This window comes from Mauremys reevesii, linkage group 1 (assembly GCF_016161935.1).
Source record: "Mauremys reevesii isolate NIE-2019 linkage group 1, ASM1616193v1, whole genome shotgun sequence".
Lineage (NCBI taxonomy): Eukaryota > Metazoa > Chordata > Testudines > Geoemydidae > Mauremys > Mauremys reevesii.
Window position 1 is genome coordinate 254,519,587 of NC_052623.1, and position 15,621 is coordinate 254,535,207.

Genomic DNA, 15,621 nt, shown 5'->3' on the forward strand with positions numbered 1-15,621 from the left:
TCTCTCTCTCTCTCTCTCTCAAGCATGTGCTGTCTATCTTTGCCCTTCGCAAAGGGGCTCTCTTTTCCCTTTTCTTGCCCTGTTCTTTTTTAACCTCTTTTTTTCTTAACCTACCCTGATACTGAATGCTTTTCTATTCACTTTTTTACCATGTGCTTACTAAACACTCTGCCTGCTTCTCTCTCTCTCTCTCTCTCTCTCTCTCATATTCTGATTCCACCATGAGCTCTCTATCTTTGCTCTTTGCAAAGAGGGCTCTTTTCTTTTTTCTTGTCCTTTTTTTTCTTAACCTACACGGGTATTGAATAGTTTAAATTCTTTTTTATTCATTTTTACCCTGTGCTTACCAAACAGGCTCTTCCTTAGTAAATTCACTTTTTAAACCTAATTTTAAATATTATTTAACTCTTTTCTTAAACTAACCCTTTAAAAACAAATATTTCCTTTTTTTTAACTTGTATCTTTCTATTCTTTCATAACCTGCCTTTACCAGCCTCTCTCCTTACTCAATCACATCCAAATAACCTTTCTTTCCTTTTTTCTCTAAACCTTACTCAAACTTTCTTTTTTCATCTTTACACTCTCACACTTCTTTCAACCTTTTTCTCTCCATGTACCCAAGCACAAACATACACAACACTTCCCCTAGTCAAACACATACACACACACACACACATTTTTTCAAAATTGCTGATGGCACCACACTTTGGCGCCAACAGAAACGTGGGAAGGCGGGACATAAGCTCTAAAAGGGGCGTGGAAACCTGTCAAAAAATGCATGGTAATGAATACTATCAAGCAGTATACTACTGATCTGATTTAAATCTTCAAAAAATACAAACGCATAACAGTAGATGCCTCCCTGGGCTGAAATTCTAGGCTGTTAAAAATTATTATTTAAAAGCTACAAATAATAAATGATACTAATAATACCTAGCTCTTGTATAGTGCTTTTCTTCAGGAAAAATCAAAGCATTTTACAAAAAAGATCAGTGTCATCAGTATGTCCACCTTGGCCTCATAATTTTTCCCTTCCTTTTGTGGGTTTACATAGTCTCACCATAACTTTGATTTTTTTAAAAAAAAGGGTACTGAGAAAAAAAGACAGAAATCTACCATTTGATATAATAGATGGGAAATTCCTTCAATTTGCTGCTCTTTTAGTATAAATATTTTAAGAAAAATCTATTTACCCAGATGTTCAGCGTATTGAAATCAGCATGGAAAATTCTCAACAAAAGGCTTACAGTGTTTCTAAACATCACATGATTATAAACATTATGAAAATTACTGCACATATGCAGTAGCTGGTTTTTAACTGTATCAATAGTTGACTTTTTAATTTTATTTCTAAATCCTATCCATATTATCAGTTCTTTCCATTTTGATTTTGTCTGACATTAACAAGCCTAGCCACGCTCTCCTTCAAGTTGTTTTTGAAAAGTGATAGTACGATTCATCTCTTAATATATTGTACTTGACTTTCTTTGTTATTGATGTGTCCTTTCTTTTCTTTTTTTTAATAGTTCAACAACATGTTGCTGTATTGTGTACCCAAATTCAGTTTGGTGGGATCAAAGTACTCAGTGCGAACAAGAGTTGGTATTGATGGCATGAAGATTATAGAAACACACAATGAAGAATATCCATGCACCTTTCAGGTGTCTGGAAAAGAGCGAACATTGGAGTTGCAGGCCAGGTAAGAGACGTGTGATTTACTTTTGAAGCATTAAAAATATATCAAAATAGAGGAGAATTGTTGGACTGGTTGATTTGGAGAACTGGTAAGGTGATAATGGAGCCTTTTGTTTGTAAATCATTAGTTTAAAAATGGGCCCAGCTTGGTGGACTTCGAAATTGTCCTCACTGCTGTTTGGCCTTTTTAAATGAATTGGTGCCCTAGTTCTGTTTTAGTGGATAAGTTTCCTCTTTTCAGAAATCACTGCCACATTTAGCCATTATTGACAGCCTCTGCAGAAAGACCAAGGATTAAACAGGCATGCAGAAGTGACCTTTCATCCTGAACAGCTATGTTTGCAGTTCGTGATAGAAGCTTACTGTCAAGCACTGTAGAAAAGTTATTGTGGTCTTTTTTGTGCACGTTGTATATGTTCTGTGAATAAACAAAGACTTCATTGTAATCTGTCTACTTAACTTTATGGAAAAATCCTCTATAATTTAATAGGAATTATAATAATGCTTTCTCTAAAAATGTAACAGATCTATATAAATTACCTTTAAAAGCTTTAAAATATAATTGAAAATTATAATCTTGATACAGATTTTTAACTATTCAATATAATTTGATGGCAGGGATACAATTGTCAATTATATAGGATGATTCAAAACCCATAGAAAAGTTACTTGTATTAAATAGTATTAGGACTCTTCCATAAAGGTAAATTTGTCTTTAATGTTTTGATTCAATAATAGATTATTTTTTATTACATATCATACTGGTCAGAAATTGTTGTGTGGTGGCAGAAGTAACACCATACAACATGTCCACTGTACTCCACCTGGAGACAGAGGTATTTCACATGTGAAAAGCATTTTGTGACTGTGAACAAAATGTAGTTATCAACTATTTTTATTTTGTTCAACTTCCAGGGTTATTAGTACTTTCATTAGCACTAAAGTTATTTAGTTTAGGGGGAAAGCTTGTCTAGTTTTTTAGAACATTTTAGGATGTATTTCATAAAGATCATTCAAAATTGTGAAGTAATATGTACAAAAATGCCACCCTAAAAGTAGATCAGTGAGACTAAAATAATCTTAGTTGATGCATACTTTATTCTTAATGTATCCTATGCATAAATCTCATCCTATAAATTTGTCGAAGCTCTGATTAAATGTTTAGTTTGCCCCAGGAATTCCCTTTTCCAGATAATTTTATATATTTATTTTCAGATTAGTGCTTGAGTGCATTTTAGTGTTTCAGTCACTTTTTTAAACAGATAGTAGATCACTTCCTACATGGAGTGATTGCTTATCTGATATGGGGATTACATACTACTTTTAAAAGTTAGTTGAGTTGTTGGATTAGGGAGAATTATTTGCTCTAATTAGGTTCATTTTTCCAATATACAGATGGTAAAGAATGAGGAACAGGACTCTGTCCTTCTATTTTAGGATTCTAGTTTTATTGCTAGTTGCAGTAATATTACAAAATATAAAAGTCTCACTGGAGGCATTCCCACCATAGATGGGTATGTGATCTTACCTGCACATCCCATCTAGCAGTAGGAAAAATCAAAATGTAGGTAGGGGTGTGTATGTGTGGGAGATTGGGGGGAGAGAGAGAGAATTCTTTGTATGCACCTTACTTCACCAAAGTGAGTGGAGGAAGTATTAAATGAGTAGCAGAACAAAAAATACTGTGGTGCTATTGTAATATCGACTGACCCCAGTGGTCGGCAAGTAGGATTGAACTTGGGACCTCTGGAATTTAGTACATGAGCCTCTACCACATAAGTTAAAATCCAGCTGGCTGTTAGCCAACACTGTAGAGCAGACTCATTTTATCTCTCTCTCTTTAAGTGGTCTCGGTGCCACTGGATGGGACAGAACACCACACCCGGAAGGTGTGTGGGTTACACTATTTCAAGTCTTCTTTTTTTCCTGGTTCAAAATTCATGGGAAATTGGGTTTGTATTTACTCCATCGCTAGATTACAGTAGTGCGTTTCCTTGGGGTACAAGGCATATTTTCATAGGATTTGAATTTAGAAGCCTTACTGAGATGCTTTGAAAACAATTAATGTACAAGACACTGGGTGGGAAATGCTTAGCCTGTCATCCTCTATAGATCTTCTACCCCAGTGAATAAAAGGAAACATATGGATGCTTGGTTTATAGTGTTAAAACAAAACTTTTCTTTGTTTCTGTTAGATAGTATCACCCTATTATGTCAACCCTTTTTATTTCTGCTCTCATTTACTTTAACTTTAATTTGAGGAAGAGTGCTGCAGGGAAAAGTTGGTAGACTGATGCAGTTTCTCCCATTTTAGTTCATTTACAACTATCTTAAATTCACACTGAAATTTGTGTGCTGTTTCTTTTATACATTGTGCTTTAAGAAAGCTTAATGCTGGAAATGCCATTGTTATATATGTTTAAAGAGTGCATTTAAGATGATCTTTCGAGTAGAACTTAATTCTAGTCTATTAAATTTACCAAGCTTCAAACCATGATTCTGATTCATTTTTAACTAGACAGTTTCAGGAGCTCTACTGTTTTTATAAATGTTGGAATCATTTCAAAGTCTCTGCTTCTTTTGTAAGTTACAGCTTCATTCACCAACTACCATGAGCTAATGTTTCCTAAGCTAGTTTTATACTAATATGTCAATGTTTGTTTTAGTTCTGAACAAGATAAGGAAGAATGGATAAAGGTAAACACATCTATATTTTGACTTACTTCAAAAAAAAACTTTATTTTTGGGCTGTGCCTGTGATATTTAAGTTGAAATATTAACTTTTGATGTAATCAAATGCTGATCATAATTAATTCACATTTCTGGTAGTTTTGTTGTTGGTCATTAAATAGTTTAAATTCAAAGAGTCTATTAAATATTGTATGTTTGCGACCTTTATCCATTGTATTTATAATAGGCTCTTCAGAATACCATAGAAGCTTTTCAGCAGAGGAATGAAACCTTCAGAAATGCCATTGCAAAAGAATATGAGGACATGCCCATTGAAGTTTCTGTAAGTCGGGTTACTGTAGCTTTGTACAACTGGTGCCCTTTTTGTCCTTTTCCAGTTACAAATGCCATATTGCTGGAGGGTGTCAGAAGCTGCATATTCAGGCTTAAGATTCTTATAGAAATGGAATTACAAAGTAATCATTTTGCTGGTCAACCATTTCCCTTTATGAGCCAGACCATGCCTTATAAACAATCCTGTTCTTTCTAAAATGAATGATAGTGTCCTTTCAGCAATGTGTTACAATCTTTGACCGGATTCTTTGTTAGCTATCTCTCGCATAGATTTCAAAACATAGCTTGAGCTGTGCTTTGCCATTTCCTTTCCAGAGGAAGAGAATAATTATTTTCTCTACTAAAAATACTGCACAATTGTCCTTTTTTTCCCACTTCAGAAGGCTGAGCTTGGGAAGAGAGCACCGAGATGGATCCGAGACAATGAAGTAACAATGTGCATGAAATGCAAGGAGCCCTTCAATGCACTGACAAGGAGAAGGCATCATTGTCGAGCATGTGGACATGTAAGTGGAAAGCCACATCTGCTAGCTGGGTGACCCAGACGCTAGAACAGATCTAAATTGTTGTTTAGAGTCCCCATCTGGTGGCTGGTTGTTCGTGTTACTGCAGCAGAGACTTCAGCTGTGACCTTTGTGGTTTGTAAGAAGCAGCTCTATTAGGTGAACCCAGAAAAGGAGCAAAAGCTGGGCAAAATATATTTTCAATTGTTCTCAGCAGAGCTAGGTATCTAAATGTGTAAGATATTTCTAGCATTTTGCATATCAGTCCAGACCATATCAACCAGGACCTATTCACTCACCTTTGGATGCACTATAAATAGAGCAAAACTACCGTGCTTCTTCCCTTATCTCCCAGTAAGTTATTTCTTTCTTCACTAAGGCCTGGTCTTCACTAAGGCCAGCTACGCGAATAGCGTAGCTGAAGTCGAACTACCTTATTTCGAATTTCCTACCTGTCCAGATGCCACGGGATCGAACTCCGTGGCTCCCCCGTCGACTCGGCGGTGGCGGAGTTCCGGAGTCGACGGGAGCGCGTTCGGAGTTCGAACTAGACGCGATAGTTCGAACTCCAAGAAGTCGAACTCTCCGCGTCGACCCGGCGGGTAAGTATGGACCTACCCTAAGTGATGGTGCAACCTCTGATTTTAATCTTAGGCCTGGTCCACACTAGGACTTTAATTCGAATTTAGCAGCGTTAATTCGAATTAACCGTGCACCTGTCCACACCACGAAGCTATTTAATTCGACATAGAGGGCTCTTTAGTTCGACTTCTGTACTCCTCCCCGACGAGGGGAGTAGCGCTAAATTCGACATGGCCATGTCGAATTAGGCTAGGTGTGGACGGAAATCGACCTTAGTAGCTCCGGGAGCTATCCCACACTGCACCACTCTGTTGACGCTCTGGACAGCAGTCCGAGCTTGGATGTTCTGACCAGCCACATAGAAAAAGCCCCGGGAAAATTTGAATTCCTTTTCCTGTCTGGCCAGTTTGAATCTCATTTCCTGGTTGGACATCGGGGCGAGCTCAGCAGCACCGGCAACGATGCAGAGCTCTCCAGCAGAGGAGTTCATGCAATCTCTGAATAGAAAGAGGGCCCCAGCATAGACTGACCGGGAAGTCTTGGATCTGATCGGTGTGTGGGGCGAGGAGTCTGTGCTTTCGGAGCTGCGCTCCAAAAAACGGAATGCAAAGACCTACGAGAAGGTCTCCAAAGCCATGAGAGACAGAGGATACAGCCGGGATGCAACGCAGCGCCGCGTGAAAATCAAGGACCTGAGACAAGGCTACCAGAAGACCAAAGCGGCAAACGGATGCTCCGGAGCCTGCCACCACTGCCCCACCAGTGACCGTGGACTCTGACGATGGGATAGTGTCGACGGCCAGTTCCTCGGCGATGTTCGCGGATGGGGAAGATGAGGAAGGGTTTGTGGAGGACGAGGCAGGCTACAGCGCTTACAACGCTGGTTTCCCCGACAGCCAGGATCTCTTCATCACCGTCATGGAGATCCCCTACCAATCCTCCCCGGCTGTTTACCCGGACCCTGAATCAGGGAAAGGATCAGTCGGTAAGTGCTTTAAACATGTAAACTTTTATTATTAATGGAACAGGAATCTGAACTATGTGAAAAGGAGGTCTATATATATGGGGATAGAACAGAAATCCTCCTGGGAGATCTCCATGAAGCTCTCCTGGAGGTAATCGAAAAGCCTCCGCAGGAGGTTCCTGGGGAGAGCTGCCTTATTGGGTGCTCCGTGGTAGCACACTTTTCCGTGCCAGGCTTTCATGAGGTACTCAGGGAGCATTGCCTTCCCGAGCATGGCTGCATAGGCCCCTGGTTTGTGCTGGCTTTCACGCAGCATGCGCTCTCTGTCTCCTTCAGTGACCGTCCTCAGGGTGATCTCGCTCGGAGACTCCTGCATCTAATTAGGGGAATTACTGTAATGTTACGCCTGGTCCAAAGTATTTTTAAAAAATCTCCAGACAGACGGCGTAGCAGAGACTCAGCACGCTGCTGCGTGACGAGCGTAACGGAAAGCCAAAGAATCAAATGGACGCTCATGGAGGGAGGGGGGACTGAGGACGCAAGCTATCCCACAGGCACTGTACCCAAAAGTTCTCAACCCAGAATTCCAAGGGTCGGGGGACACTGCGATGGGGTGGGACGGGGCAGAGTTTATGCTTTCAGGATTGCCTGCAGCAGGAGTGCGCACGAGATAGGTGCTGTGCATGCTCTTGTTCACAGACACAGACTAGACTGTGTTCATTGTTCGCAAAAATGTATCTTTGCAAGGAATTCACTCCCTTTTTCCCATCACACAGCTTCGACTGTCTCCAGACCTGCCACAGCATCTCCCTCACAGAGGCTGGCAAAGATTAGGCGGCGAAAGAAAAAGACACGGGACGAGATGTTCACTGAACTTATGGGCTGCTCCCGAGCCGAGGCGGACCAGCAGAGCCAGTGGAGGGAGACCCTCTCTCTGTACCAGCGCTCACACAGCGAACGGGAGGAGAGGTGGCGTGAGGAAGACAAGCAAGCGACTCAAACGCTGCTTGGACTAATGAGGGAGCAAACGGACACGCTCCGGCACCTTGTGCATGTTCTGCAGGATCGCAGGCAGGAGGACAGAGCCCCCCTGCAGTGTATCTGCAACCGCCCTCCCCCGCCACAAAGTCCCATAGCCCCTCACCCAAAATAACCAGAAGGAGGGGCACCAGGGGGCGTTAAAACTGTCACTACACCCCAGCAGAGTGCTCAAGTACCCAAAAGCTCTCATACCCTAAATTTTGAGAAGTCCTTCCCTTCCAGACTCACCCAAGCCCCAATCCCAGTTTCATCCCCTAACTGTCTAGTTAATTATTAAAAATACTTTGCTGTTAATTACTGTTTCCGTCATGTTTTTTCACAGAAGACTGTGTTTGAAGGGTGGGTGGGGAGGGGGTTGGTAATTGCATAGGACGGTCACTTTTACCAGGGTACAGACACGGGGGCAGGATCAGCAGCAGGTCACACACACAGTGCAGTCAGTAGGCACCCTGGTCGGTATGGGAGGTGGTTTCCAGGTTCTGTGTGGGTGGGGGGGGACGTGACTTTGTAGCCGGGGAGGGTGGTTACAGATCTTATGCAGCGGTCCTTGTCCTGGACCGCAGAGTCACGCAGCAGAGGAATCTGTATCCGTCCTCCTCCGCCACAAGGTCACATAGCCCCCGCACACAGAATCCCAAAAAGGAGGGATGGCAGGCTCCGTTGAAACAACCAGTCTGGCACTGCGGACCGCTCTAGGAGCAGGAGCCTGTCATTCCTCGAGTTTAGAGGCGGTCTTTACATCACTGCACACCCTACCCAGCACAGTCCGCGTCCCAGTTTCGACCCTTTAACGCAAAGTCATTAATAAAGAAACATTTGTTAAGTAACAATGGAACATGTATTTTATTTTTACACGTGTGTTGGAAGTGGGGGGAATGGGGTATGTAACTGCAGAGGATAGTCAACAGTAACTGGGTAAAGAAACAGGGGCAGGTTCAGCTTCTCTGTAAAGAAACTGAACAGTCACAGGTCACGCTGCTCGCTGGTACTTTAAGAGTTCCTTGTCGCTGTCCAAGGCGCCTGTATAGGGCTTCATGAGCCAGGGCATTAGCGGGCAGGCTGGGTCCCCGAGGATGACTATAGGCATCTGCACATCCCCAACAGTTATTTTGTGGTCCGGGAAGAAACTACCTTCCTGCAGGTGTCTAAACAGACCACAGTTCCTGAAAACACACGCGTCCTGAACCTTGCCTGGCCACCCGACGTTGATGTTGGTAAAACGTCCCCTATGCTCCACCAGTGCTTGCAGCACCATTGAAAAGTAGCCCAATTTCTCAGCAGCTGACTGTGGAAGAGGTGGACGATAAGGTGCGAGGAGATGAAAACGGCCATAACTGCAGCGGGCTCCATGCTCGCAGTGCTGTGGCGTCCGCGCTGTCACTGACCAGAAAAGTGCACGAACAGATTGCCCGCAGGCGCTTTTGGGGAGGGAGGGAGGGCGTGATTGACAGTTCAATGATGACAGTTACCCAAAACCACCCTAGACACATTTTTTCCCCCAGCAGGCATTGGGGGCTCTACCCAGCATTCCAATGGGCAGCGGGGACTGCAGGAACTGTGGGATAGCTTCCCACAGTGCACCACTTCCAAAGTCGACGCTGGCCCCGTTAGTGTGGACTCACAAAGTCGAATTAGTGTCCTTAGTGTGGATACACAAATTCGACTTCGTAAGGTCGATTCCACAAATTCGAATTAAGTTGAATCGAACTACTCTTGTAGTGTAGACATACCCTTAGTCTCAGAGGTCATCCTGGGTGATTTTGCTTGATGTACATTTTCATACCTTTAGTGCATTCATAGCTTTGCTTTTGTGCTTTGCACTATGCTTCAGGCATTGTCATTAGCTCTTTCTGGTTAGCACTAACTCTTTTAGTAGTTTTTGGATTGCTTCCTCCAGCTTAGAGGTGCCCAGTTAAATTTATGATGATTCCTTTTTCTTCTGCATAGTTGGTGATTCAGGAAATTCTTAACTGACTTCATTTTGTATTCTCTCTAATGCATTTCCTTCCATTTCATTTTAAAATGTTGTTTCATGGGGATATAAACATATTTTTAAAGGCTAATTTGGGTTAATGCCAGAAGTCTTTTCTAGAAATGATAGTTAATATTGCTCACTTAATTTTCATTAGGGGTTTTGGTTGAAGACCTTGTGATCTAGATTGGGTTGGGCTCAACGAAAAACATTTGTCTTGGTGGTGTATCAGAGTGCAGAGTACATAGTACTGCTTATGTACTATTCCAGTTAGCTACTGCAACAACCATTTTAAAAAGTTATTTTGATTCTCTTCCTTTTCACGCTTTCATTTTTCACGTTGGGCTTCTTTTTCTCCTCAGAGGAGTATTTTCTGCTGAAAAATATTTACAATAAAAGACCTTCCTCCAACACCTTTTAGGAGTCTAGCTTTCTTGTTTTAGTCTATTTAAAAGAAAAAAATTCACTGTCAGGATACAACATGGAACTGTTTCAGTTGTTCCTCCCTTGGGGGGGGGTGTGTGTGTGTGTGTCGTTGTTTTGTAACCAACTATGAAGCTGTACGCTTAGATTTCATAACAAAGTTAAGACGTTTGTTTCTGATAAAAGCAACAATTTATTTTACAAAAAAACCACTATCATTTTATATGTATTGGAGTGTATAGAGCAGTGGTTCTCAATCCACGGTCAAATCAGCACACAGCTGCAGCCCATGCATGTGACATCCTCAGGGCAATACAGGTAGTGTATATATTGCGTGGATGTGGCCCACACAACAGAGAGAGCTGCATATGCAGCCCACAATGGTAAATAGGTTGAGAACCATTGGTATAGAGAATGAAATAGTAAGAGTACCTCTTGCATGTTTCTCGCAGACAAAGGACCACGAGGCTAAACTGAGTGGGGGAGGTTTCTGCAGGAGAATTTATCTTACACTGAAGTGGTCCTTAATATTGACGTGAAGATATACATTTGAAAGCTCTATTTGACTTCAGTGAGATTTGAACATGTGCTTAAGGTTAAGCTTATTTTGTAAGCACCTATCCTGAATGTGGGTGATTTCCTGAATCAGGACCTAAATTGTAGAACATTTAAAAGAATCCTAGTACTCATTTTATTCAGTCCAGCAATTTGAAAGATAAAAAGCACTCCGTTATTCAAGAAATAGTGAAATATAGTTAAAAATTAAGTTTTTCTTTTAAATTACAATTGGTATGATAACACTGCCAGTGTCAGAAGACAGCACCTACACCTCACTTGATCTGCATTTTAGTAGTTTTTAAATTGATCATTTGATTTTTCTGGCAATTTTGCTTGCTTAATCTTTTATTTCTTTTTCCTAAGGTGGTTTGCTGGAAATGTTCTGATTATAAAGCTCAACTTGAATATGATGGCAATAAATTGAACAAAGTTTGTAAGGACTGCTATCAGATTATAAGGGGTTGCACAGATAGTGAAGAAAAGAAAAAGAAAGGCATCTTGGAGGTATGATGTTTAAAAAATGAAATACTTGAATCTGTAAAATTCCTGCATGGGCCTGTATTGCTACATACAATAAGAATCTCTTGGCTCATCACTGGCTGAAAAGTCCTATGAGCCAGTAAAATTCTGTTGTGTTTTTTTTACCACTTTAGAAATAAACAATATTGAATTTTGGAGCAAGGCCACCCAACCAGATTGCATATGCCAATTAGGTAAATCATTGTAGCTGGCTGCAATGGAACTCTGTGAAAGTTACTCTTTATCTCTGAGCCAAACAGATTGAATATGCATCCTCAAAGTTGAATAATTTTTTTTACTGGACTTCACCATATATCGCTTCAGTATGCTAGTTCAAAAAAACCCCAAAATATGCTACATCTTTGAAATTTGTGGCCAGAATGGAGAGAATTTCAGATATTTCTGATGACATTCCAAATGCCCAAAACAAGATTTTGTTTTGATCAATATATGTAGCAGCATTCTGATTTACTCAGTAAACCTCTCAATATTAGCAAAAACATATCATGTTGAGAGAGATTTCTATTGGGGTGAACATCAAGAGAAATTGAACTAAGATTGATTGACTGAAAAAGTATATAACACATGCACTGTAACATACAAGTAGAGGTGGTAACTGTGAGAAGTTGCCCAGCATAACTGCAGTCTGTTCACTAATCCAATATTAAAACACTGCAAATCAAGTAGCTTCAAAATGTTTCCTTCCTTCCTCTTCCTAAAATGTGAACATTTTGTGAAATTCTGTGTTTGAGGTGCAGGGTAAGGTCAATATCTCATCAACAATCAGGTCTAGAAATGTGTGTTTGTTGAAGGCAGGGAATGAAGAGGATAGGCACCAGTTTATATACATTATTGTCCAAGTCAGTTTTTATTAAATTCTTGCCATTTCTGAGAAATGCATTTATCCCAAATTCATGCCAATAAAATCTTAACACTACACAATCATAGAATATCAGGGTTGGAAGGGACCTCAGGAGGTCATCTAGTCCAACCCCCCGCTCAAAGCAGGACCAATTCCCAACTAAATCATCATGCTTGTTCTCTCTACAGCAGGGTCTTTATTTATTAATTTAATTTTTATTTATATATTATTTTATTTTAAAAGTTTTATAATTTGTCAATTAAATAACTAACCACCATGAATACATCAAAAAAAAAAATCTCAGAAGAAAATAGAGTTTAATTCTGCAGAGCAAACATACTTCAAGAAGTGGATCAACTCTCCAAACTCAACTACAGCAAACAGATTATTCAGAAAAAAAAAAAAAATGCCTCTCTCTGCAAAAGACAAGGAGGGACAGGACCATTAAAAAAACAAACACATCACCAGTAAGCAAATTGATTACATCAATTCAGCTCAAGCATATTCAATTGCCTGTGATGAGTCAAGTGATGAGCAGACAGCACTGTTATGCAGATATGTGAACTCTGATGGGAAGAACTAATTGAACTCACAGGACATTTGTGAGGCTGTTTTGAGTTGTCTAAAGCCAAAGGAATAAACACCACACTCACCTGGTGTCAGTGTCAGTGTCTACTGATGGTGCCTGATGATGTTTCACTGCATCTTGCATCAATTGGCTGGAAAGTTTTTATTTCATGGTGGAATGGCAATGCAAGCTGCATTTGGAGAAAGATTCAGCAAGTTCAGAAAGGAAAAGAGCACAAATGGAATGAAACCAAGAGGATGAGAGCACACTGAAATGGACTTGTCAAAATTTTATGTTTACTTTTTAAAACTGCTAAGCTGCAACTATATGTTTTTATATTAAAGTGGGCTATTTTTTTTTTTTAATTTTACACAAATAGGGAAGGTCAAAAAAGCCTGCATAGTTCAGTGTTTAATTTATTTCAAAGTAGGCCTACACATGCACACTGCACTTCTGTTTGTTGTATTCTGTTGTTGTAACAGGTAAAATTAAAAAAAGATTAAAACTTTTAAAAGTTTATAAGCAGACTATTTTTCTTTAGTGGAAGAGGTCTACAGGTTCCCAAGATGACTGAGTCCAAGTAATAGGTCACTCTATCAGTATTCTTCCATTAATGTATTTAGTTATTTCTTTGGGGTTTACCCAGGGTTAATGGTTGAATTCCAGTATGATCCTTGAAAATACATTTCTGTTGGATGCCTTCATAAAATTTTGAATGCCAAAAGAGGAGTGTAATTGTGATGGGTTGCTGGTAACATTTGGGCGCCTTCATGGTGGACATGCTAGAAATCGGAGAGATTGTTTCAGATATTAAAATATCTGGCAACTATCCATTGGTGGAGGTAGATGAAAAGTTAAGGGTGATTCTGCCACCTGCACTTGAAAAAAAATTCTGGAGGGAGCAAGGCAGATTGGGCATATTTAAGACGGGGGAGGTTGAATATATATTTAGATACATTTTTATTTTTCATACATCCAATCCTGAGGCCCTTATTCAGTTTTTAATCAAGCAAACTCCCATGATCTTCAGCAGAAGTTTGCCAAGATTTGGCTCTTCATTAGCACTTTAGAACATCTCTGAGAAACTTCTACAAATTGTTATAAATGGTGTCGTATTTAATTGTCCTGTTTTATGCTTTCTTGTCAGCATCATGAAAACTTGAGTTTTTCTCAAGGAAAATATTTTCCTTCTGACACTTTCTACTGTCTCCCCACAGATTGAATCAGCTGAAGTCTCTGGAAACAGTGTCATATGTAGCTTTCTTCAATATATGGAAAAATCAAAGCCTTGGCAGAAAGCTTGGTGTGTTATTCCTAAACATGAAGCTCTCGTGCTGTACATGTATGGTGCTCCACAGGTATGTAGCGAGGAAATAGCGTGAAAACAAATAGGAAATCCCTCCTGCCCCCCTCACTCCTTTGCCCCATTGGGGCATCTGGGGGGAAAGACATGTAATGTGAGAATAAGGGGAAATCTGTGTAGGCAGTGGTGTTGTAACAGTGTCAGTCCCAGGATATATGGGAAGAGAGAGAAGGTGGGTGAGGTATCTTTTATTGGACCAGGTTCTGTCGGTGAGAGAGACAAACTGTTGAGTTTACACAGAGCTTTTCTTCATGTCTGGGAATAGTCAAGGAGTTGTTTTCAGCCTGTATTGTGAACCAAAGCAGGTTTTTATCAGGATTTATTTCTTTTTCCTAGGATGTTAAAGCTTTGGCTACAATTCCACTACTGGGCTATGCAGTAGATGACACTCCAAGAAGTGCTGACCTTCCGCATAGCTTTAAACTGACCCAGTCCAAATCTGTACACAGCTTTGCAGCAGACAGCGAGGAACTGAAAGAGAAATGGTTGAAAGTCATCCATTTAGCTGTCAAAGGTGAGACACCGGAATGTCAAAATGAATTGCAGATGAGTTTAGAGGAACAGCCTGAATCTTCTAAAAAATCCGAATGCTGAAGCTCAAGACCATGTTGTGTTTTAAAATAATCCAGTCAGATTCTTGGTTGATTTTTCTTTGTTCAAGCAAAAGAAGCAAATTCTCCTAACTACTACATGCATCTCTTAGCACTTTATGTTGAAAAGATACTGATCTATTTAGAGATCATTTTCTTATATTTATGTTCTGTCAATAAAGTTAATGTACAGATCCATTCTACAGAATTTTTTTAAAAACATAAATGCCATTAAAAGAACAAAACCTATTAACTTTAGTGTACTTCTTGTTTGTCTCAAAGTAAATTGCATTGTATGATTCGCTTGCTGTTGGGTTAAAGTTTGCTACTTTATTAAAGAATGTGGATATTTGATGCATCCTTTACATGTTAGGACTTTATCAGTAAAAAGATATACCTCCACTTTGCCAAAATAGATCTGTAGTGAAATATACAGGGACAGTTGGATTTATTGTATCTAGTTTATAGAATTACTTACACAGTGCTGTACATATGTTATATTCACTTTTTTAATGCAAATTGCTTTTATAATAATATTGGCTTTTGTCAGTTTATCAGGAAAAGAATCTAATTGTTTCAGTTTAGAAATTCATTGCTAAAATACAAATAAAGTACAATATATGTACAGTGTTAGAAAAAATTGTACTTGATTTTGCTTCATGACAATACATAGGTTATTAGTCTGTAATTTATTTAAAATAAAGCATGTTTTCTCTTGTAAATTAAGAAGAGGGTTCTAAATTGAAAAAAAATCACTCTAGTGATTTAACTAGCTTACGCCTACTGATCTTGATATTTTTATACATTAAGAATATTTTTTAAATAGCAGTAATTTAAGTGGCATGTAATGGATTTGTGAGTTCCAGCTGTGTTTTTAAAAAAGAGTAGTCTGTTTTTTGGTTTGGTTTGGTTCTGTGCCTGTTATCTTTTCAAGGTGCCGGTGCTACCTTCTAAAAT

General features: G+C 39.8%; 1 protein-coding gene across 5 annotated transcripts in view; it reads left to right on the forward strand.

Moving 5' to 3' along the window:
* The window catches only part of FGD4 (FYVE, RhoGEF and PH domain containing 4), a 204,917-nt gene extending 190,000 nt beyond the window's left edge, over nt 1-14,917 (forward strand). For all 5 annotated transcript variants that reach the window (XM_039480867.1, XM_039480897.1, XM_039480886.1 and 2 more), the window contains 7 exons: nt 1,527-1,699; nt 4,362-4,392; nt 4,613-4,708; nt 5,100-5,225; nt 11,126-11,266; nt 13,929-14,069; nt 14,411-14,917. In XM_039480867.1, the coding sequence (XP_039336801.1) occupies nt 1,527-1,699; nt 4,362-4,392; nt 4,613-4,708; nt 5,100-5,225; nt 11,126-11,266; nt 13,929-14,069; nt 14,411-14,668 (966 nt within the window). In that variant the 3' untranslated portion in view covers nt 14,669-14,917. The remainder of the gene's footprint in view (nt 1-1,526; nt 1,700-4,361; nt 4,393-4,612; nt 4,709-5,099; nt 5,226-11,125; nt 11,267-13,928; nt 14,070-14,410) is intronic.
* The last annotated feature ends 704 nt before the right edge of the window (nt 14,918-15,621 follow it).